Source organism: Erpetoichthys calabaricus, chromosome 6, assembly GCF_900747795.2.
Source record: "Erpetoichthys calabaricus chromosome 6, fErpCal1.3, whole genome shotgun sequence".
In the NCBI taxonomy this organism is placed as follows: Eukaryota; Metazoa; Chordata; class Cladistia; order Polypteriformes; family Polypteridae; genus Erpetoichthys; species Erpetoichthys calabaricus.
In genome coordinates this window covers 173,232,447-173,256,419 of record NC_041399.2, presented here as the reverse complement: position 1 = coordinate 173,256,419, position 23,973 = coordinate 173,232,447, and the positions used below count along the sequence as shown (strand labels likewise).

The following is a 23,973-nucleotide window of genomic DNA, read 5'->3' as shown; positions in this document are numbered from 1 at the left end:
GGTCTAATCAGTCCAAAGCACTTTGTTCCAAAATGAATCTGGCTTGTCTAAATGAGCATTTGCATACAACAAACAACTCTGTTTGTGGCGTGAGTACAGAAAGGGCTTCTTTCTCATCACCCTGCCATGGCAGATGTTCTTTGTGCAAATTGCGCTGAATTGTAGAACGATGTACAGATACACCATCTGCAGCAAGATGTTCTTGCAGGTCTTTGGAGGTGATCTGTGGGTTGTCTGTAACCATTCTCACAATCCTGCGCATATGCCGCTCCTGTATTTTTCTTGGCCTGCCAGATCTGGGTTTAACAGCAACTGTGCCTGTGGCCTTCCATTTCCTGATTACATTTCTTACAGTTGAAACTGACAGTTTAAACCTCTGAGATAGCTTTTTGTAGCCTTCCCCTAAATCATGATACTGAACAATTTTTGTTTTCAGATGTTTTGAGAGTTGCTTTGAGGATCCCATGCTGTCACTCTTTAGAGGAGAGTCAAAGGGAAGCAGAACTTGCAACTGACCACCTTAAATATCTTTTTTCATGATTGGACACACCTGTCTATGAAGTTCAAGGCTTAAAGTGCTAATCCAACCAATTTGGTGTTGCAAGTAATCAGTATTGAGCAGTTACATGCATTCAAATCAGCAAACTTACAAAGGGACCCACATTTATGCACAGCCAGTTATTCACATTTGATTTAATTTCATCCAACTAAATTCTGCTTCACTAAAAATCTTTGTTCAGAAAACACCCCAGTACTCAGATGTTCCTAGGAAATGAAAGACATACCACTGTTATCTTTTTTGTTGAAAGTAGAGTAAATTATTATGGAGGCTGAGAGGGGTTCCCAAACTTTTTCATATGACTGTATTTCTCAAAATATCGTGTTAGCCCACCTTCACACTTAAAACATTTTTCTGTCGACATACAGTGTACAGAATACACTGAACCCTCACGATTACAGATTCAATGATAGCGATAATGGTACAGGATTTTGGTCCAATACAGTGCTCATGTACTCGTAAAAATGCCAGTAACCAATTGGAATGTTAAAGCACAAAAACCCACGAGATGCAGGTTTTTTTTTATTATTAAAGATGAAAACCAAGGCCCTGTGAAAGTTAACATAGGAATGAGCACGTTGATATTGCCTCTGATGCTGTGCTAGCTTCAAATTGATTATTTTACTGGTGCAATGCTATTTTTGCTTTTGTCTAAGATATATCACATATTACTGTCCTAATTCATTATTTTAATGTTCCAAATACTCACTATTAAAAATTTGTTCAAAAAATATATCTCGTACTCACCTACGTATGTGTATGCACATATAATTAATTACTCCTTTAGAGTGGCTAATTAAAATAATCCTTAATTGCCAATATGTCTTAAAATAAACATGTGGCATTTTGGAACAATCTCGTCAATTACGTACATAAATTGTCTTTAAGTATCACCAATTATGTATTTATTGGACATGCATGTCATCATAAAAATGTTTCCTGTTATAAATATAAGGATCAGTTCTTTTCAAATATCAGTACGGCCAAGGAGGCCAAATAGATGGTGCTGCTGGAGATGCAAGAATTGTGTGCCCTAGAAGCAGCTGGACAGGATTATGTGGCACTGCCTGCCAAAAGTCACTGGAAGGAGCAGCTAAGTAGTAGTCTGAAGCATATGTTTAATGAGATCATAGATGAACATGTGGTGACATCAATGAGCTGTGTTCCAGTAGCTGCTGCCATACAGCTGGAAACATACCTGGAAGAGTTTCTCATTCAGACAATTCACTTAAGTACTGGTCAGTTAAAAAACTACGGTTTATCACTTTGTCTCAGATGTCAAGGAAATAACTTTAGGCCCTATGCAGTATTTTGAGACTGAGAGATTATTTAGTGCACTGTCATTTTGTTAATGAAGCCAGAAACAAGCTTACAGCTGAACATGCTTCTATTCATCGAAAGGACTCTTCCATTTACTTTCTCAAAAGAGTCGTAGACCTATGCGGTGGCAGGTGTTCCCCAATGACTTTTGACCCGTACACCTTTATGCCATTGTGTTAGCTATCTTAAAAAATGGGATACCAGTAAAAGAAATGTTCTTGTTATGCTTGGTCAAATTTCCATGAACACTGTGCTTCGTTATTACATTCCAAGTTCAAAAACCTGAAAAAGTGATGGTTTGGTTGTATGTGATTTTTGATTTTTTTTTTTCTGTGAAATTTCAGACGTTTAAAAATGGTATTGAAATCCATCTATGTAATGTACCCTTTCTTTGAGTTATTTACTCAATTTTGAACTATTTTATTCCAAATTATAAGTCTTATTTTTAATATTAACAGTGCAGTTGACAATTGATAGACATAAACAAATACTGTCTTCCAACCTCAATTCAATGGTATCGGTGAATACTAAAAAACAAGAATTGGTAGTCGTACTCGGTCTGAGGAAAATGGTATTGATGCATCCCTACTCATGATACTACTTGTTTAACACTAGAATTACCAAAGCCTACGAAAAAACGTGTAATTTCTGGTCCACCTTAAATCCCTTTGCACTTCTCTGTTAGCGTCTTTTGTCTTGTAAATGTGTCGATCAACACAAGCAACCTCCTATCCCATCCCCCCACCGCTGCAGAAAGGACAAAAACGTCTCCCAGTTCAAGCCCTGATCATCTGGGAGTCAGGTACCTAGAGCTGTATAGGCTAAAAAATATATCGTTATTTGGAACACATGCATTTCATCTGTGTTCCATGTCTAAGAAGATCTATGTAAACACATCGTTAAAACAGAAAGGTCTTTCATGTTTTAGTAATAAATGACAAAATGTAGACATGAAGTGAAAGTATCTTTTGTGAAAGTGTTCATTTGAAATTTGGACATCAGGCTTCACACATACTTCATGTCTGCATTTTGTCATTTATTATTAAAACATGAAAAACATTTCTGTTTTAATGATAAGTTTTCATAGATTGTTGTAGACATGGAACACACATGAAATGAATGTGTTCCAAATAACGATATATAATTTACCCAATACAACTCTAGGTACCTCACTCCCAGATAATCCAGGCTTGAGCTGGGAGAAGTTTTTGTCCTTTCTGCGGCGGTGGGGGTGGGGGGTGGGATAGTAGGTTGCTTGCTGCTTGTGTTGATCAACACATTTACAACACAAAAGATGCTGACGGAGAGGTGCAAAGGGATTTAAGGTGGGCCGGAATTATGGGTTTTTCATAGGCTTTGGCTATTTTAGTGTTAATTGCCATCATATCTACTACTGGCAGATCCAATCACTCAGATGAAACCTGTGTGATCACTGCAGAAAAGTGTTTTCTCACTTAAAGCAATTTAAAAGGAAAACCTAACAGCAGACAGCATGGACACTGCAGATTGTGATGTTGCCCCACAACACTTTGGCCTGAGGTTTGTCTCAGTTATGACTGCTAAGCATTTCCTTAATGATCCAAAGACACAAGCTACCAGTTAATATAACTTGCCACAGTGCTCTGTGCTAGTATATATCCTGTGGTAGACTGGAATGACATCCAATGTTCATCCCAGAAACTCTGAAGTGGATATAATGCATGGCAAATTGCCCTTACTCCCTACTGAAAGTATTATCTGACCCAGAAATGTGTTAAAAAGGCACTCTGTCACTTGCAAGAAAAATACAATCTCATTAACTAAATAAGAAAGGTCTGCAGCATCATGCAGGGGGGTTGGTGAGCTTTTATAAAATTTATGGATAAATGTCAGACTACAAGAAGAAGACAGTTTACGTTGTTTGCAATAAAAGCAGCAAAAATTACTTCCCAACTGCTTAAGTCAGGGTGTGTGTCACACAGAAAACCTCTGGAAATACTGCACTTTGCTGGATGTCTTATCACTGAACACCAGATGCTGCCATTGAGCTCTGGTCACTATAAGACTTTTCTTGAAAATAATTTTCCTGCAATTACCGAATTTTACCTGTATACAATTCAATTTGCATTTAAATCTGGAAAAACAGTCAAACTAATTTCAGAAAGTAACACAAAGATTGGACCACAGATCTAATTTAGCATACACTTCAAGTCCATTGTAAATTTTCATGCCTCCTTAATAAAGGTGATACTACAGAACAATCATCATTCCTCTTCACTTTAAAGTAGTTTTATTAAATGTTTCAAGGTTCTGGACACTAGCTAACAAAGTTCAGGTGGCCACACAGTGCTAAAAATAAAAGATTTAGAAAAAAAAGAATAGGTAGAAAATTCTAAATATGCCCTGGCAATCAAGCAGCAATAGTATAAAAGTGCATAAAATGGAGCTGGAAAAGACCAATGCTTCTTTTTCACTGACTGTAATTTGTGCCCAACAGCAGTATCAAGAACACATATGGAATTTCTTTTACGCTGGTAAATATGGTGATGTATTAACCGGCGAATCTACAGTGCTCCGCTGACAAGTGCCTAACATGAATGGAGTGAAGTTAACATCAGAATATAAAATCTTACTCATGATTTTCCCTGTATTTAATTTGTGTTAAATTACATCATTTGCCTTAATTTGAAAATTTTCAATAAATGCAAAAAGGCACATTCTTAGAGCAATGAGGTCTGTGAAGCTACCATACTAACAGACTTTATAACTCATGCAGTCTTACAATGCAGAAGGTACCCTTTGTGCCAGCAAGATTACTGGCATTTTACAGTAAAGCACTCCACTTGTTAATCCTTAAAACGTGTATTTTTATTTTATTAATTTGTTTATAAGTAGAACTACAGTAGACTGAAATCAAGAACGCTTAAGATTAGGTAAAGTAGTCTAAGGTCTGTAAACAAATTAGATCTATGCAGCATCAACCATTAACTAAAAGTATGACGTTTACTGTATATATTACAATAAATTTGATGTGAAGTAGTAGACTTTGGCACTCTTTGCTACATGACAGGCTTGTGCAGAGCAAGGCACTAATCAATGGCCTACTGGTATATTGCAAAGTGCATCAGCCACACAGCTGATGTTTTACTACTTCTATTTTCCTGTATACTCCTCTATTTTATTGAATGTGGCATGTGAGGTCTTTGAATAGCTTTTGTGTTATTAAAAACTCAGATATTACACCGACATAAGTGTACAATAAATTCTTTTAAGTGTTCCCAGTTTGTAAATGTATCAGTTCCACCCTGACATACACCAGAACATAAAAGCCAAGTTGATTTTTTTTTGTTGAAGGTATCAATTCATATAAATTGTCATTTCATCCTCCTTAACCACATTTAATTTACAACAATGATGTAACAAATAGCAATTAATATTCATAATAGAGTAAATAATGATTTACAAACCTAAGAAACAAACCCAGAGTTAGTGCAGGTCGGTGTATGTGTCCTGCCACATCCCAATCCAATTTGTGCCCAAAGCTGCCAGACAAGGCTCAATCCCGCAACACTTTGACAATGAACTTGAGTACATGGATTCAAGAATGAATAAATTTCCATGGCATTAAACTTGAAATGGGGTAAATATTAACCACTTATTTTGGACTACTCTGTTTCAACCCTAATATGATGATGATGACGATGACGATAAAGTGTCACCAGCTAGACATGTAGAGTAAAAACAAGCATCAGTGATGCAGTTTATATAATCACGATGAATTCGGTAAAACACGGCAGACAATGCTAAAATAGGCCACAACCAAAAATCCATAGAGATAAACTTGAACAAAATGAACATTTACACAGATATGTGACAGGTAAAGTTTAATGTAAGTAAAAGGAAAGTGGGAAGTAAAAATACACCATATAATTTTACAGTAGGGGATCTGAAGCTGGAATGTACAACTTCTGAGTCTTTAAGACTTAGAAGTTGCCGAGGAGCTGTCATTGCCCTCACCCACTCTATGCACACCAGCAATTAAGAAGGCAAATAAACCATTCAATTATATAGCTCCAGCACTGGGTGGAGTGGGTCACATCCAGAATGCTGCCTGCAGTTTTGGTCTGCAGATAAATGGAGGAAATAATGCCACATAAGGAAGAGCTATTAGATTAGGTTACATTTATATAGCGCTTTTCTAGACACTCAAAGCACTTTACAAAGACAGCAGGGGAGCCACTTCAACCACCATCAAAGTGCAGCATCCACCTGGAATTGTTCCAGGAGTGCAAGTCATTAACTATGAGGAAAGATTTAAGAAAATTAATGTTTTCATTTTAAACCCGTGGAGACTGAGAGATAACCTGATGACAATAAGCACAGTAAACATTAGCAGTTACTTTGAAATTAGTTCAATAAAAACAGTGACACGCAAGTGGAAATCAGTGGGAAATTTCAGAACTTCAAGCAAGTCATCCAGTACTCTTGATGTAAACAGCTCCTTGGGAGACTCGCGTCTTGTCTCAGTAGTGTAATTGAAATATTAAGTAAACAGGAAATGAAAAACTATAAAGTCTATTCTCATCAAAACATACACTTTTATATGGCAGTGGCTACGGAGGCAGGGAATTGATGAAAATGTCTCTTTCTAAGAATGAATTGCCACTCAGGTCAAATTCAACATGTGAGAAACCAACCTTTTTCCCTAATCTGCGTCAGCTTCTTCTCCATGGCCTGCTTGCAGATTATTATTATATGTTACTCTGCTCCTTATAACCCAAAGGGATTTGTAAAGGCAAGCCTCTGCACTACACCATCAATGCCTTAACACTAAAATGTCTTAATTTAACACATAACGGAAATGCATGGCTTGGTCTCATGCATCCTTGAGAAATGTAATTTAAATGCAACAGCATGTACTTCCCTCAAAACCACTCTGTCAGTTGACAACCTTAGTGAAAATGTTAATACATAACCCGTTACAGACTCTAGTACTATCCCATGTGGAAATGAAATTCAATATAAGAAGTGGAAAAAAATAATATTATTGATTAAGTCGGACGCTGAGCTTTAACATTCCAAAGGAATAGGCAAACCATTGGGCTTTAATTAGAAGTCTTTTAAAACATGAAATTCATATGTCAGCCTAAAGAATTATGAAAAGGAAACTCTCAACATTTACCTAACATGCTACTTGAAGGCTATTTCTGATTTAAGCTTTAAAAGTTTAACATGTACAAAGGCTCGGGTGGGCTTCCTTTACAAACCACAGGTAACAGAATCAACTAGTATTAGTAGTGTATTATGCATTGACATATTATACAGGAGGCTGAAAAACTCAATAATCACACAAATGTCCTGCACAAAGGTTGAAAGCACAGCCGTTACTGGTGCATAAGATCAGCTACAAAATTAAACTTGAAATCTTTTAATTGAAATAAGAAGCCGCTGCATCCAAATATGCAAGTACAGTAATCCCTCCTCCATCGCGGGGGTTGCGTTCCAGAGCCACCCGCGAAATAAGAAAATCCGCGAAGTAGAAACCATATGTTTATATGGTTATTTTTATATTGTCATGCTTGGGTCACAGATTTGCGCAGAAACACAGGAGGTTGTAGAGAGACAGGAACGTTATTCAAACACTGCAAACAAACATTTGTCTCTTTTTCAAAAGTTTAAACTGTGCTCCATGACAAGACAGAGATGACAGTTCTGTCTCACAATTAAAAGAATGCAAACATATCTTCCTTTTCAAAGGAGTGCGCGTCAGGAGAGAGAGAGAGAGAGAGAGAGAACAAAGCAAGCAGTCAAAAATCAATAGGGCTGTTTGGCTTTTAAGTATGCGAAGCACCGCAGCACAAAGCTGTTGAAGGCGGCAGCTCACACCCCCTCCGTCAGGAGCAGGGAGAGAGAGAGAGAGAGAGAGAGAGAGAGAGACAGAGTTTGTTTTTCAATCAAAAATCAATACGTGCCCTTCGAGCTTTTAAGTATGCGAAGCACCGTGCAGCATGTCGTTTCAGGAAGCAGCTGCACAAAAGATCGCAACGTGAAGATAATCTTTCAGCATTTTTAGACGAGCGTCCTTGTCATCTAGGTGTGCGAATGGCCCCCCTGCTCAATCCCCCTACGTCAGGATCAGAGAAAGTCAGCGCAAGAGAGACAGAAAAGTAAGTTGGGTAGCTTCTCAGCCATCTGCCAATAGCGTCCCTTGTATGAAATCAACTGGGCAAACCAACTGAGGAAGCATGTACCAGAAATTAAAAGACCCATTGTCCGCAGAAATCCGCTAACCAGCAAAAAATCCGGAATATATATTTAAATATGCTTAAATATAAAATCCGCGATGGAGTGAAGCTGCGAAAGGAGAAGCGCGATATAGCGATGGATTACTGTATTCTGTATGAGTCCTCACCGGAATGCTGATAAACCTGGATGCCATTCATACAGAACTAAGAACAATAGTAACTTCAACCAAACGTATAATAAAAATAAGAATAACAACAATGGAATTATTCATTAAGCAGCCTTAACTAAACAAAGCCTGATGTAGAATCACTGCTGATTTACAAGTCACATTTTACTCATTTTTTCTATTTAGATCGGTTAAGATTTCATGTGAATTTGATAGATCAACCATGCACGTCATCAGCTTCTACTTGCAATAAGGAATAGTAAGAGACTAATAATAGTTATAGTTAATAGTTAAGCTCAGAGATGTGCAGGTGGATGAGCCCATAGTGTCCTGGATAATGGACCCCCTGTTGGGCAGACGGCAGTTTGTGAGACTCAAGGACTGTGTCTCTGATATGGATGTGAGTAACACTGGAGCACCACAAGGAAGAGTCCTGTCTCCTTTTCTCTTCGCTCTGTACAACTCAGGTTACATACTGTATAACATCAGGTCATGTCACTTTAAGAAGGGGGTTGGGGGTGTGCGGGATGAGAGACACAGTATAGGAGTCAGGCCGATAACTTTGTTTCTTGGTGCAGAAAGAATTGTCTGCAACTTAACTTGTCAGCAAAACCAAGGAACTGGTGATTGACGTTCACTGCATCAAAAACCCTCTGCACTAGGTCACTATGTAGGAAGAGGATGTAGTGTTGGATGTACTCCTACAAAGAATTCAATTTTTTTCACACTTAGATTTTTCAGTGTAATCTTATGGATCCAGTACCAAACATGCACAAGGCAGGATAGAAAACCTACACAAACACACTCACATTTACATCAGGCAAATTTATAGTGTCACTTAAACCGGCTGCATGTCTCTGGACAGTGTAAAGGCGGAAGGACCACAGAACTTGATGTAACGGAGCTGCACAGAAGGTGGGAGACGAGTGAGAAAGAAAGCTCAGCTGACGTCAACAGGAAGCTCTCTGCTTGCAGAGATTTAGGGGCAATACCTGCACGCTCATGCATAAGATTTCTGTTATTGTTCTTGATGGAAAACCACTACCTCAGAAGGTCTATGTAATCTAGATGTCATGAGTTCACAGGTAACCACCGGCAGTTACTAAAGTGCAAAATATGCAGCCTGGGATGGACTGGTGTGGTGTGATGAAAAATGAAGTGGAGTACATGGATTCAAAAAAGAATACATATCCATGAGATCAAACTTGAAATGGCATAAATATTAACCATTTATTAACCATATCAACCATAATATGATGATGATAAAGTGTACCCAGTGAATAACAACTGAAATATGAAGATAACAATGTGTAAACTATATATGACTTGGTTCCAAGCACTATGCTATCATGTTTTATCATTTAAATTCTCAATTTATATTTTTTGTGTGGGGCGTTCCTACTACAATCAAGATGCTATGTTTTAGGTTAAGAGGGGATTGCAAATTGCCTCTGAGTATGAACCCTAGAATCGACTGGTGCCCTGTCTAGGGTGGGTTTTTACCTTACGGATATCCCAAGAACCTCAACTGAACTAAGCAGGTCTGTAATGTCAATGAGCATCATCTTATCTCTACTGTATGTAAATAAGCATATTTTGCTTAATTCAAATTATCAAAAACTAGAGTTGTGTTTCTGAAATTCGAGTTTGCAGAGGTGTTCTCAAAGTATACACTGGCCCTTTTAGTTACTTCTCCACGTCCAATTGTGTTGTGGATCTGTACTTTTATATTCTTAGGCAGACCTTACCAGGTAGACATGCTAAGACTTGATTCTGGCTGTGTGACATACACTGAAAACTACCCTACACACAGTTCAAGGAAATTACTTCCTTCCTCAAATGTATTGGAGAGTTCCCCGATAACATATTATATTTTTATATTACAACACATGTAAAAAGTAAAAGCATTGCAAAAGAGTTCTCATTCATTCTCTTACCAAGTTAATTCACCAAACCTAATATGGAATCTTGATAGTTTAAGACAGTATTTCTACAGCCAGGAGTAATAATCATCCTGTTGCTTTAGACCACCAGAGGTTTCTTCTACCTTTTACTTATCCCCGGGGTGGATGAAATAACTTCTTGAATTAACCAATACTAAAAGAAAAGTATTTAATTTATATGCTATATAATAACTGTATAAACAAAATTTAAAGTGATCACATATTACTTATTACATATTATATATACATATACAGGGTGAGTCAAAATTATGTTAACAGTACTGGATTACTTTTATCTCGACCACAGCTTTTCAGGTTGATGTATAAGTCGTGGTGGAACATTGCCATGGCCTCCACACTCCCCTGATTTGACACCCTGTGATTTCTGGTTATGGGGTATGATGAAGGAGTGCGTGTATAGCAGGAAAGTTCATGATGTCAATGACCTGAAGGACAGAATACTGACTGTGGTGTCATCTATTACCCATGAAATGTGTGTCTGGGCTTGAAATGGTACTGTTGCTCGTTGGTTTTTGTGTGTTGAACAAGATTTTCACAATTTTTTAAATACATAACAGTTTCATGTTATAATCAAAAAAGAATTGTTAAATGATAGATGAAAACTGATACAGGTTTCCCAATGGCAATGAATCTGTCAAGCACCAAAGGATGTTATCAAATACAGAACACAAGGAAGGAGTGTATCCCCAAACATCAGCTGCTTCTTCACAATGATTATTTGTACTTGCACAGACATTTTACTCTCCTGTCCTTGCACCAAAACAGACTTTCATCTCAATCCAAAAATGAAAGCATTACTTAAGGGATGCAGAGTTGAATCAGCCAAAGAGGAGACAGTATTGAAGCAATGGGTGCACCGAAGCAGACTGCCAAGAATACAGGACTGCTTTGATAAATAATACAAACTTCAGCTAAAATCTGTCACTGCTGACGATGCATATTCTGAAAGCAGTGGACTGTAAAAAGTTGTATTACAAATTTAACCTAAGATGCAACAAGTTTTGACTACACTTCATATTTGCAGTCCATAAACCCTGCATTAATTTCAATAAATTATTCTTTTCATCTCCTTTTCTGTCAAAGAAAATAACAAAAATGTATACATTAACCTATTATAATCACAAACCCTGTCACATACAACAAAATATTTTCCTAGATTTATGCTAGAAGAGATGGGGTCAAACTCAGATACCAGACAGTTCAAATAATAAATCAAAGAAACCTCAAGCTCCAGAATAGCTCACCATTCATTCTGCTCTTGTATATCTTTGACCCAAGAGCCTGTCCCATCTGTGGCAAAGCCCATGTCATCATGAGAGCTGGAGGATGACTGGTCTGAGAGGCGAGCTGGAAGGACAGGCGGTCTGTCATCTTCAATAATGACAGTGTCATCCTGAGGCATGTTCACTGTGGGAGACAGCTGGTAATTACCTGTGGAGGAAAGGAGGACATATACATATTTGACATAACTTAAATTTTATAATGGATTTATTAAAAAAAAAAATTAAAAGCAGTGAACATTTTCATGTGAAAACATTTTTAAAATTATCTCCAGAAGCTGCCAGTCTAAAAATATACTTGGAAAGTCTGGAAATAATGGCTCAAGATAGCGGGGCAAATTACCCAAAATTGAGTCTGAATATTGAAAACATGAATACTTAACACATTGGCAGAAAAATGCTCAAGGTCAAAATCTGTGCATTAGTGCAATTAATTTAATTGTTTGATTGTTGGCATGAAATGTGTGCAAGTACAAAAGCACAAGTCATAAGCAGAGGATCATTAAAAAAACACATTTCAAGCCAGCATTTTTATGCTTACCATTACCTTAGAGAGGGTCTTGTTTAAACTAGCTAAGACTAAAACAAAAGTACAATTTAATTTCCCATTCTATCAAGGAAGGGAAATTAAAGTGATTTTATTACAGACAATCTTCTACATTACTTCATACCTAAAACTATTCAAGTAAATTAAATCAAACCAAAAGGTAGTTCTTGAACACAAATGCAATTAACAGGAAAGACAATTTCCACTTTTGGTGCTCACTTATTAAGAATGAACAAACCTCAAAAAAAAACACCTTGTTAAAAAGCTGGGCTGGATTAGTCACCTTCTTCTGGGAAAAAAAATAACTGACATATTTTCTATCCATCTATGTGCCTTTAGGAAAAGACTGAAACTTAACGCCTTAAGTGTTAGAGAGTTAAGCATGGATACGTTACTGTTATCAAAAGACAAATACAGATATCCATTTCTATCGTGCCAGTCTGCTTCAGTATAAAATATTTAGGCAACATACATCAGACATAACTTACCAGAGCCAAAATAAAAACAAGCACATTTTAACTTGTGTTTAATATTATGGCATAAAATAGCCTTACATTGTGTGAAATTATTCTTAAATGTACTGTGGAAAAACATCCCAAACACCAACAGGCAGACACCAACAGTTCCAAAACACGTATTTATTTACACTATTTACAATGAACACAGTCCCGCACACAAACCAGTGTCCCTGCACCAAACACCCCTACGTCTGGGCCTTCTAACAGTCCTTCCTTCACTGCCTCTACTCCTCTCCTCCGAGCTTCATCCTCTTCCTCCCGACTCCGGCTGATGACTGGAGTTAGGTGAACTCTTTTATCCCCACCCAGATGTGCTCCAGGTGCCCTCTGATGAACTTCCTGCGGCAATTCCTGGTGTGGCAGAAGTGCCGCATGAGCACCCGGAAGGACTCCAGGTCTCCCTGGTATTCTTTCCACCAGAAGTGCTGATGTCTAGGGCTCCACAATCATCTGGGCGCCCCATGGCAGTGGCCACAGGCCCCTATAGGGTTGAGCTTCCATGCTCAATTCCCGTGGCCCACATACAAATTAGGGCGGCTGCCCTCTCGTGGTCCGCGGGAGGCATAGTACCTCTCCCGGTCCTTCTGGGTGTCCCAGCTGAGCACAGTCCCCAGCCGCCCACCACAGTATGTCACACATTTTTACACAGCTACAAACTAAAATGACTCAAGATTGTCAAATTGTACAAAAAGGTGATCAAGCCATCCTGGTTAAATGCAGGCAAATTGTTTATCAAATATATCTGGTGAAATAATTCAAGTCAAGTCTAGTTGAGGTGCATGCACTGGTACAGTGCGTTGTCGCACCCACTACACGACGAAACAACTCGGGATCCTGGTTAACAACCCCCAAGGCAGACACGTGGTCCAATCCCACCCTTCGGAAATGACCCTCTATCTGCCGCAGCTAGGTGTTACGTGGGTGACCCTTTGGCCTGGTCTAACCACTCGGTTCCCAACAATGAGGATCTTACGAGCCGGATCACCCTCGGGAAAACGCGGCACATGGCTGTAGTGCCGTAACTGACGCTCCCTCACAATGCAGATAATGTGCCTCATTCGGGACTCCATGAGCAACCGCTCATTCGACACAAAGTCAAACCAACGGTACCCAAGGATTTTCCAGGGAGACACAGTACCAAAGGAGTGCAGTCTTTGTCTCAGGTCACTGGATAGTGTCCATGTCACGCAGCCATATAGCAAGACAGGAAGCCCCAGGACTCTAAAGACTTGGACCTTCGTCCTGCTGCATAGATATCAGGAGCACCACACACCCCTTTTCAGTGACTTCATGACCCCCCCATGCTCTCCCAATCTGTCTACTGACTTCATAGGAAGAGTCACCAGAGACATGAATGTCACTGCCAAGGTAAGTAAACCTCTCGACAAGGTCGACACTCTCCCCGCAAACAGACACACTGCTGATGGTTGTGCCCAAGAGGTCATTAAAAGCCTGGATCTTGGTTTTTATCCAGGACACTCGCAAGCCCAGACACTCAGACTCCTCGCTCGGTCTCTCGAGCGCCCCGATCACAGCCTCCATCGACTCCATGAAGATCACAGCATCGTCAGCAAGGTTAAGATCCGTGAATCTTTCTTCACCACCAGATGCCCACAGCCGCTGGACCCCATGACCTTGCCCGATTGAAACAATTAAAATAATACAAGACATGTAAAGATATATCTCTGTGTGGCACTGGACTGTCAACATGAATTGAGATGGGGGTGTTGTACTTCATTAACATGCTGGGATTTTATTTGGAAAACAATAAGGTATTAAACATAAATACAAAAATAAAATAAATACAATAAATAAATGAAAAAAATAAGGATCAGGGGGCAAAAAAGGTTTGAAAATGCACCAAGGATGAATGAGAGAGAGCGAAAAAATTTAAACAAGAAGGAGTTAGAGAAAAAAAAAGAAAAAAAAAAGAAATCAAGAAACCCAACCCCAAATTGCTAAGCAAAAATTAGTGTCAAAGTCCACACAAAAATCCTAACTTGAATTAGTCTTTAAATCTGCCTATACACATTAAAAGATTTGTTTTTTATCCACAGATATAAACACTGAAACAACCAAACTGCCACCTTAAATATTGGTGTGAAAATGACATAACTCATTATACAACCAGAGGTCATTTGGTAGGAATCTGGCTTTGCTGCTGAGAACAATAAGGTCACGATGAATGCAGGAAACCCCAAATGGCAGTAGCCACTGCCCAAAATGCAGTATAAAATGGCAGAGTTTCAAATAAATGTACAAATTAACAGTAGAATTTAAAGGGGGAAGGGTGATGTTAGGGTTAGCATTAACACCAAGAGTCCTAATAGTGCAGGGTAGCAATTTAAAAGGCTGGTATAACATACCTGTGTTATCACCTCTGGAATACTGTGTTCCATTTTGTTTTCCATATAACAAAAGGGCCTAAAGATGATAGTGAAAGGCCAGGGAAGGAATGGGAAGCTGTTTCCAGGAATGAAGCATATAGGTTATGAGAAAAAACTGAATCTTTTAAGCAAATGTAGTTTTAGGTGATGAAATGGCAATGTTTAAATGTATGACAAATAGATGACAACTGATAATTCAAAATTTACTCTTCAACAAGAATAAGGGGATATGAATGGAAGCTGGTCGAGGTGATGTTTCATGCAAATACGAGAATACATTTTTTTGCAATGAGAACTATACAGTACATACAGAACCAGTAGGTCTTGGGTTGCTGTAATCTCGATTAAGCGTAATTCCGTAGACGCAAACAACTGCATAATTTCACCAAATTTTTCTTTTCAGCTGACTCTCAATTACTTTTCATAGGCTTCCATTTTTTTATTTGCAAATGAAACAAACTAATTGTGTTTTAGATGCAGCAATTAGTATGTCACAATGTGCAAGCAGTTTGCACATTTGGTCACAGTTATGGTCGAATGAACAATAGGCTATGTAACGGGTAAACCATTAGATTGGAAGGTGGTCATTTAGCCGAGTGGTAGAACCCCCTGCTCATAATTACCAGCATCAAAAATATGCCTCCCAACTGTGCTGTTTCAGGGAGTGCAGTTGCTGGGAGGGGAAGTGACACTTTGAGTGATCCCTCAGCAGAGACACATGTGCCTCAGTTGACAGTTAATGAGAAGAAATTAATAATGTTTTATTACTTAAGGGAAAACATTTCAAACATATTAACAAAATGACCATGAATCAAAATTACTGTTCTTTAAACCACAAAACATAAATGATTTCAACGAAATAAACCATGGGTATGCGCTATATGTTGAACTTAAACTTAAATATCCTACAGCTGTTGATGATGACATGGCAACTCAGAGTTGGAAAAAGAATAATAATGGCACAACAAGCCAACACAAACTGACGAGTGATGCCCGTACAGACATATCCGGCCTTTGCTGAGGGATCAGTCATAGTGTCACCTCCTAGCAGCTCTACTCCCCTAGATGACACAACTAGGATGGAATCACAAGCAGCAGTTTCTACCTCTCAGTATAATATCCACTTACTTCCCTGTGACTGCATGGCTACGTATTCCATTGGCTATATTCAGTGACACGTGCACATGAAAGCAAAAAATGATTGAAAATAGTGACAAAGTCTGTACTGTTCAGTACTATTTAACACAGTATATGATGACTGCTACATATTCTTCCAATTCAAAAACATTTTGCTTCTTTTATAAATAAAAAATGGAAGTTGCTAGAATACATTTAACTGAAATTCAGGTGAACAGAAAACATTAAGGTTTTATGTGCTCTTTACTACCTGCAGTTTTGCTGTTAAGTCAAGAATGCCTTAACCCGAGACGCTACTGCACCTATGTTGAACAAAAGTACCCAGCTTGTATTTTAATTCTTGGACCTTGTAATCTAAAGCACTATCTCCAGCCATGAGATGATTCTATGTTTATTCTATGTTTATTTGTGATACAGAACAGTTTTTAAACTGTTATATACCCTTGTGCAAAAATAAAACTGCGGAATCATTTATATTTCATTACATTACTTAATATTACAAAGATAAACATAAAGTTTCAACTACAATTTACACTATCTCCCTGTACATGCCAAGCTAGTACTACACTGGAAGAGGTTTGAAAGCTCTACACGTCTCTGAGTCTGTTCTGTTCTCTTTGCAGGAAGCTCACATACCATATGGATAACAGGATGTGCCAGGAAGAAAGTCCAACTCAAGAAGGTGAGAGGAAAGGTTAAAGACCTGCTTCTTCTGGCCACACTTAAACAGAAGGCCCAGCCTGTTTATGATCACAGAGAGAAGCATAACCAAGGGCAACTTGGTGACCCCTCCAATGATGGGTTTAACATTTGCAAGTCTATGATGAAAAGTAAGAAAAAGTGACATCATGAAGTGATTAATGTACCAATACCACATTTGTCATTATTACAAATCTGAAGAATGCTTCAATTTGCTACTTGTGTATTCACCCAAGTTTATTCCAGACACATATTACAATTAAATTTAATTGTTGGTTTTGGTAACAAGACATATGAAACTGGTTCAACCAAATTTGTTACCCAAATTCTCAACCAACTTTTCATTTTCCCTGTCAAGTATTTTCACCGCATCAATACTCTACCTGAAAGTAATAACCAGTTTTAGAATAGTTCTAAAGATTACCATTCTACCATTTTACCTGCCAAACTACAGTCCAACATGAGAGAGCAACGGTTTAGTTACAGGGGCCAATCAAAAGCTATGTTTGACTTGTGTGCTCCTGGAAGCTTGGAATGACAGGTTTGCAAGGAATCTTAGTGTTATATGTAAGCAGCTGACTCCCGTTGAGAACGGCTGTCATACAGTATGTGCCATAATTTAGAGAAAATTCCAGCAAATGCTCTTCAGTGAAAAACTGATCTGAGGTGGTAAACAAACAGCACAAATAACTGTCTGCGCACAATTAAATGACAAGCAACCAAATTACTGTATGAGACAAAATGTAATGTATAACAGAAACCTGATTATAAAGATTCAATTTAACAAAGGCACCTAAAAAATTTCACAATCACAGCTGCTAGCTCCAATTATCTCTAATGCTAAAAGGTTACCGTTCACAGCTATTCAAAGAAATCTTCAAAAAGCAACCACAGAAAAAAATACAATGGATTGCTTGTCTCGTAACCTGCAAATATATTAACCTTAGCTATAATAAGTGCCTGTTCTCCGAGAATGTTTTGGACAGTAGGTGTTAAATTGCTCCCTTTTAATGGAGGATTGTGGGGGTCTGGCAAGTACATATTCAGCATCTGAAACAATGTGTGGACAAATAAGCTGTGAAATAAAATAAATAAATATATATTTTAAAAAAAGTACATCTTCTATCTTACAATAGGAAGGAGGAAAAGAACTGGCCAGGTATTTAAAGCTGTAATTACTAAAAAAGCACTCTTTCATTTGTTTACAGTGAGCACTTAGACACCCAAACCACTTATTGATTTCCTGCACTGAAAACCCTCAGAAAACAGACTACATGCGTCTGAAGATAATATACCACAAAGCAAATGTGAATTGTTTAGACTGAGCAATTTTATGATGACTGCTGCCTTGGTTTTATCTGAGTGACAGAAATCAATACTTTGTTTTCTGTTTCTCCATTCTGAACTCATCTTTTCTGCCATCAAGATTTCATTGACTTAAAAATGGGATTCAGTTTCAGAGTTTTCTTCTCCAGTTTAAGGAGGAAGGAAAAAAAAGAGTATGACATATAGGCTCAATAGGCACTGCATTTATCTTTCAAAATTGAAAGCTAAAACACATTCAAGATGTCCTGCTTATACAAGAAACATACATTTTTAAAAATGATCATCATGAGTACTATTATATGATAGGTTACAGATAATGTACAGTGATTTCACATACACTAGTGAACTAGAAGGGTTTGAAATTATAAAGTCTGTGATAGTACCTCTGGTATTTCTAAAGCCTTTTTTAACCTCTCATGGGAATGAAAATTAATGCCTCCATTAAAAATGTATTGTACATTTCTAACAACTTTTTCTTTATTGCTTTCATTCTAAGCAGTAAGCTTAGCAGATGAAAAGAAAGACACCACAACAGGTGAGGCCAAGCTGCAGCTTTATACGCTAATCTACAAATACAGCTTAATTTTAAAAGGTATATATCTTTGAAAATATAAAGATATATATCTATGAAAAAGTTTGGGAACCCCTCTCAGCCTGCATAATAATTTACTCTACTTTCAACAAAAAGATAACAGTGGTATTTCCTAGGAACATCTGAGTACTAGGGTGTTTTCCGAACAAAGATTTTTAGTGAAGCAGTATTTAGTTGTATGAAATTAAATCAAATGGGAAAAACTGGCTGTGCAAAAATGTGGGTCCCTTTGTAATTTTGCTGATTTGAATGCATGTAACTGCTCAATACTGATTACTTGCAACACCAAATTGGTTGGATTAGCTCGTTAAGCCTTGAACTTCATAGACAGGTGTGTCCAATCATGAGCAAAGGTATTTAAGGTGGTCAATTGCAAATTGTGCTTCCCTTTGACTCTCCTCTGAAGAGTGACAGCATGGGATCCTCAAAGCAACTCTCAAAAGATCTGAAAACAAAGCTTGTTCAGTCTCATGGTTTAGGAGAAGGCTACAAAAAGCTATCTCAGAGGTTTTAACTGTCAGTTTCAACTGCAAGGAATGTAATCAGGAAAAGGAAGGCCACAGGCACAGTTGTTGTTAAACCCAGATCTGGTGGGCCAAGAAAAATACAGGAGTGGCATATGCGCAGGATTGTGAGAATGACCTGCAAGAACATCTTGCTGCAGAAGGTGTATCTGTACATCGTTCTACAATTCAGCGCAATTTGCACAAAGAACATCTGTATGGCAGGGTGATGAGAAAGAAGCCCTTTCTGTACTCAAGCCACAAACAGAGTCACTTGTTGTATGCAAATGCTCATTAGACAAGCCAGATTCATTTTGGAACAAAGTGCTTTGGACTGATGAGACAAAAATGAAGTTAATTGGTCATAACAAAAAGCGCTGAACACTGAATTCCAAGAAAAACACCTGCTACCTACTGTCAAATTTGGTGGAGGTTCCATCATGCTGTGAGGCTGTGTGGCTAGTTCAGGGACTGGGGTCCTTGTTAAAGTTGAGTGTCGGATGAATTCAACCCAATATCAACAAATTCTTCAGGATAATGTTTAAGCATCAGTCACAAAGATGAAGTTATGCAGGGGTTGGATATTCCAACAAGACAATGACCCAAAACACAGTTCGAAATCTACAAATGCATTCATGCAGAGGGAGAAGTATGATGTTCTAGAATGGCCGTCACAGTCCCCTGACTTGAATATCATCGAAAATCAATGGGATGATTTGAAGCAGGCTGTCCATGCTCGGCAGCCAACAAATTTAACTGAACTGGAGAGATTTTGTATGGAAGAATGGTCAAAAAATACCTCCATCCAGAATCCAGACACTCATCAAAGGCTATAGGAGGCGTCTAGAGGCTGTTATATTTGCAAAAGGAGTCTCAACTAAGTATTGATGAAATATCTCTGTTGAGGTGCCCAAATTTATGCACCTATCTAATTTTGTTATGATGCATATTGCGTATTTTTTGTTAATCCAATAAACATAATGTCACTGCTGAAATACTACTGTTTCCATAAGGCATGTCATATATTAAAAGGAAGTTGCTACTTTGAAAGCTCAGCCAATGATAAACAAAAATCCAAAGAATTAAGAGGGGTTCCCAAACATTTTCATATGACTGCATATATAGAATCTGTTAGTCTGTTTAATCATGTTTAGAATTATGCGGACTACGTTCTAGCCAGGTGCAATGGCAAGTCACTCTCAAACCCCCTCAACAAGCAAACTAGGTTCATTCAGAGTCAACATTTAACCTGTTAGATCTCCCCATTTCCTCCAGGTGCTCCAGTTACATTCCACCATCCAAAGACACGCAGGTTTGGTGAATTGGCCCCAATGTGTATTTGTGATGCCCTGTCCAGGTTTTGTTGCTGGTCTGCTCACTGTGCTCAACTGGGATAGGCTCCAGCACCCCCTGGGGCCCTGGTCACGATTAAGCAGGTTAGAAAATGACATGATATTTAAAATGGCATGTAATGTCTTAAGAGACCATATTACCTGGAGGAAAAAAATCAAGGCAGACATATGAAGAACATGAAAAGCTATGCAGAGCTGGGATTTGTACCACTGTGTCATGCATTCTTTTTAATAATATCTGAGGTTTAACGTCTGACTTTATACCAATGAAGGATAGGTGACAAAAATGTGCTGCTTCTACATGCATAAGTACTGTATATTATTTTCTAGCAAGTAATACTTAATAGATACGTGTTTCTGAAACTTAAAAAATGCAGTCTAAAATAAAACAACTCCCCTAAATATTTTTAAATCTTGTCATACAAAAATGTAAAGATAAGTCTACTTGGAATTTTCCTTTAGGATTACATCAGTTGCAGCTCTTTCGGCAGTCTAGGGCCAGAAAGAAAACATAAAATTGTTCTTGGTGTGCTTGTCACATAATATGTTGCCACTTATGTTAGTTCTGAGTTCTTCTAGTGACATTTGACTTTAAAAACGGAAGGTTGGTAGGATTATGCAATGCCAAGTTCATCCTAGCTGAAAGGAACTTCCTTACAGGTCAGTAATTTTGACTTTCTTTTCCGCTTGTTCCAATCATTGAATCAAATTGTACAGCATACTAAGGTATCCTCTAAGGCAATGGTGCATTTTGCAGTGGCATAGGAAAAATCACCTCAGATAAATGGGTGGACTTGATGCCATGCCAAGACTGTACACATTTTACAAATGCAGTCAAAGAAGAAGAAAAAAGATGTCAGCAGAAATTAAACTAAGAATCAAATAAAATAATACCCATAAATTTGGACATACTAGCAAATGTTCGATGCCAACCATTTACCTAAGACCCGGTAACGTAATGCATCCCCCACCTCCTGTTGACCTTGTCTTGGACCTGCCTAACGTCAGAGACAACAAAGAGTGAAAATATTGGCACACATAACAAAAACAAAGTGGTGCTGTGAGTGAAAGTAACTAATCTTCAACATAGTCAAAACACTTCAAATAAAAAAAACTAATTGTAACAATTACATTACTTGACCACTAAAACACAGAAAAACAATACCTTAAATAGTTTTAGAAACCAGGGAATAGCCAAGTCATGACATATTCAAGGTGAGGCTGAACAAAATGCTTTTAAGACCATTGATTTTGGAAATTCATCAATGTTATTTAAATGGGAGTTTTTGAAATTTCAAAAAATGTGTACATCACACTTTATTCAAGATAGTTCAATGAAAACTGACCTTTTTCAGGAAATACTCTGAAGAATAAGTATGCTAAATTTCATAAAACTGACCTACTGTGAGCAGAGTTGTTTCATATAGATTGACAGACATGACAACAACTACATGTGCTTTCAAAGTTTAGTATATGGTATTGTGGAAAAAAATTAAAAGGTGCTTAATGTAGAGACTAATTTTAAATCATCATTTGCCTCCTAAATGGTGGCTTTCTGTTCCTTGTTAATGCCACTTCAGATCAACAGAGTATTTTAAAAGCTAAATGGCACCATCTTAATAATAAGTGGTGAATTTTATATAGTACTGAATAGCTTCTGCATATTCCAAATGACTATCTTACTAAAGCCGGGCTAAAGTCAACGCAGGTTACTTTTAAAATAATGCTTTAGTACTTCACATGGCTGATATAAGTTAAACAAATAAATAAATAAATAAATACCCAGCCCCAAAGGAATCGTCAGCTCACACACTGCACAGCACAGTGCTGCTTAGCTTTCATTCTTCATGCAACAACAACAACATTTATTTATATAGCACATTTTCATACACAAAAAATGTAGCTCAAAGTGCTTTACATAATGAAGAAAAGAAAATTAAAAGACAAAGTAAGAAATTAAAATAAGACAACATTAAATAACATAGAATAAGAGTAAGGTCCGATGGCCAGGGAGGACAGAAAAAAAACAAAAAAAAAACTCCAGATGGCTGGAGAAAAAAATAAAATCTGCAGGGGTTCCAGGCCACGAGACCACCCAGTCCCCTCTGGTCATTCTACCTCTCATAAATTAAATAGTCCTTTTTGTATTTAGTGTTTTGTATTTAGTATGCAAAAGTCATCATATCACAAGTACGGAAACTCAACAAAAATTCAGTCATTTAGGTGATTCAGTATGAGAAGTCACAGACGTGCTTAAAGGAAAGGGAAGTTTGTTAAACTCACCATAAAACTAATTGAATTCACTTAGCAATTAATGTCACTTTGATTAACACTTGAAACAAATTAACAGAATATTTTTTCTTCAGCACTGTGTGAACACTGCTGCATCATTATAAGTGTGCATTAACACATGTCACAAGGTCCACAGGAAAAAAAAAAAAGAAAAAGTTTTTCACAGATAAAGCAAATGCTAAGACGCAACGCTAATGTAGTTAAGGGATACAAAATATATATAAGGGAAAAAACAAGCAAGTGAAGTTGACAGCTCTCAGTGTACCTATGACTTATAAAGCTGAACTTATCTTTTGTACCCTTTCATTAATAAGGAGGTATGATTAGATATCCAGTTAATATATTTCTATTAAGAACTTTACCAAACAGCAAAATAATAACCCATTCACTTTCTTTTTTCCACCTAAAAGTAAAGATCAGAATGTTTAAAGCTGTACTTTTTTCCACAATTGTGGAATGCTGTCCTTGGCCTTAGACACTTGCTAACTCTCATCAACCCACAAACTGTAAATATTAAAAGAAAATGCAAAATCCATAATGAACAAATGAATTAAACAGGATGCTCTAGAGCTGTGAGGCAGGAGCCCTAGCCACTGCCGTACTATTTTACCCCACTTCAAACCATTATCTACATTAAAATGATTAATATAAAAGGACATGTGTGTGATGTTTACTTGTTACCTGCCCAGGCCGGTGTGTTAAGTACTGCTTCCTGAGGCAAGGTGCATTATTGCCACCTCCTGTCTATGCATGAGACATTGCTCTTAATTCTATGTGTGATATGTATTACTAATACAAGGTTTGAAATACAGAGCATTGCCTGAATATTGGACAAAAAAATAAGTAACATTATTTTTCAAAAAAAAATGTGAAAAAACTGTAAAAGATTAGATTTAAAAGAATAAAACAGAAACCACATTAAAAATAATACAAATACTCAATCTGAAACTGAATACAAAATAAAGCTTGGCTGCATTGCTCCTCCTGTAAGTCTCTCTAAATACCGTGTCTGTTTCAAACTCCATCAAGCTACAAGATGCTGACTTTTAACAGACATTGTGACTGACAACATAAATAGATTCCAGAAATTAACAAAATTTTACAAA

General features: G+C 37.6%; 1 protein-coding gene across 6 annotated transcripts in view; it reads right to left on the bottom strand.

Moving 5' to 3' along the window:
* The window catches only part of pard3aa (par-3 family cell polarity regulator alpha, a), a 971,084-nt gene that overhangs the window by 330,002 nt on the left and 617,109 nt on the right, over positions 1 to 23,973 (bottom strand). For all 6 annotated transcript variants that reach the window (XM_028804116.2, XM_028804120.2, XM_051929054.1 and 3 more), the window contains one exon: positions 11,479 to 11,665. In XM_028804116.2, the coding sequence (XP_028659949.1) occupies positions 11,479 to 11,665 (187 nt within the window). The remainder of the gene's footprint in view (positions 1 to 11,478; positions 11,666 to 23,973) is intronic.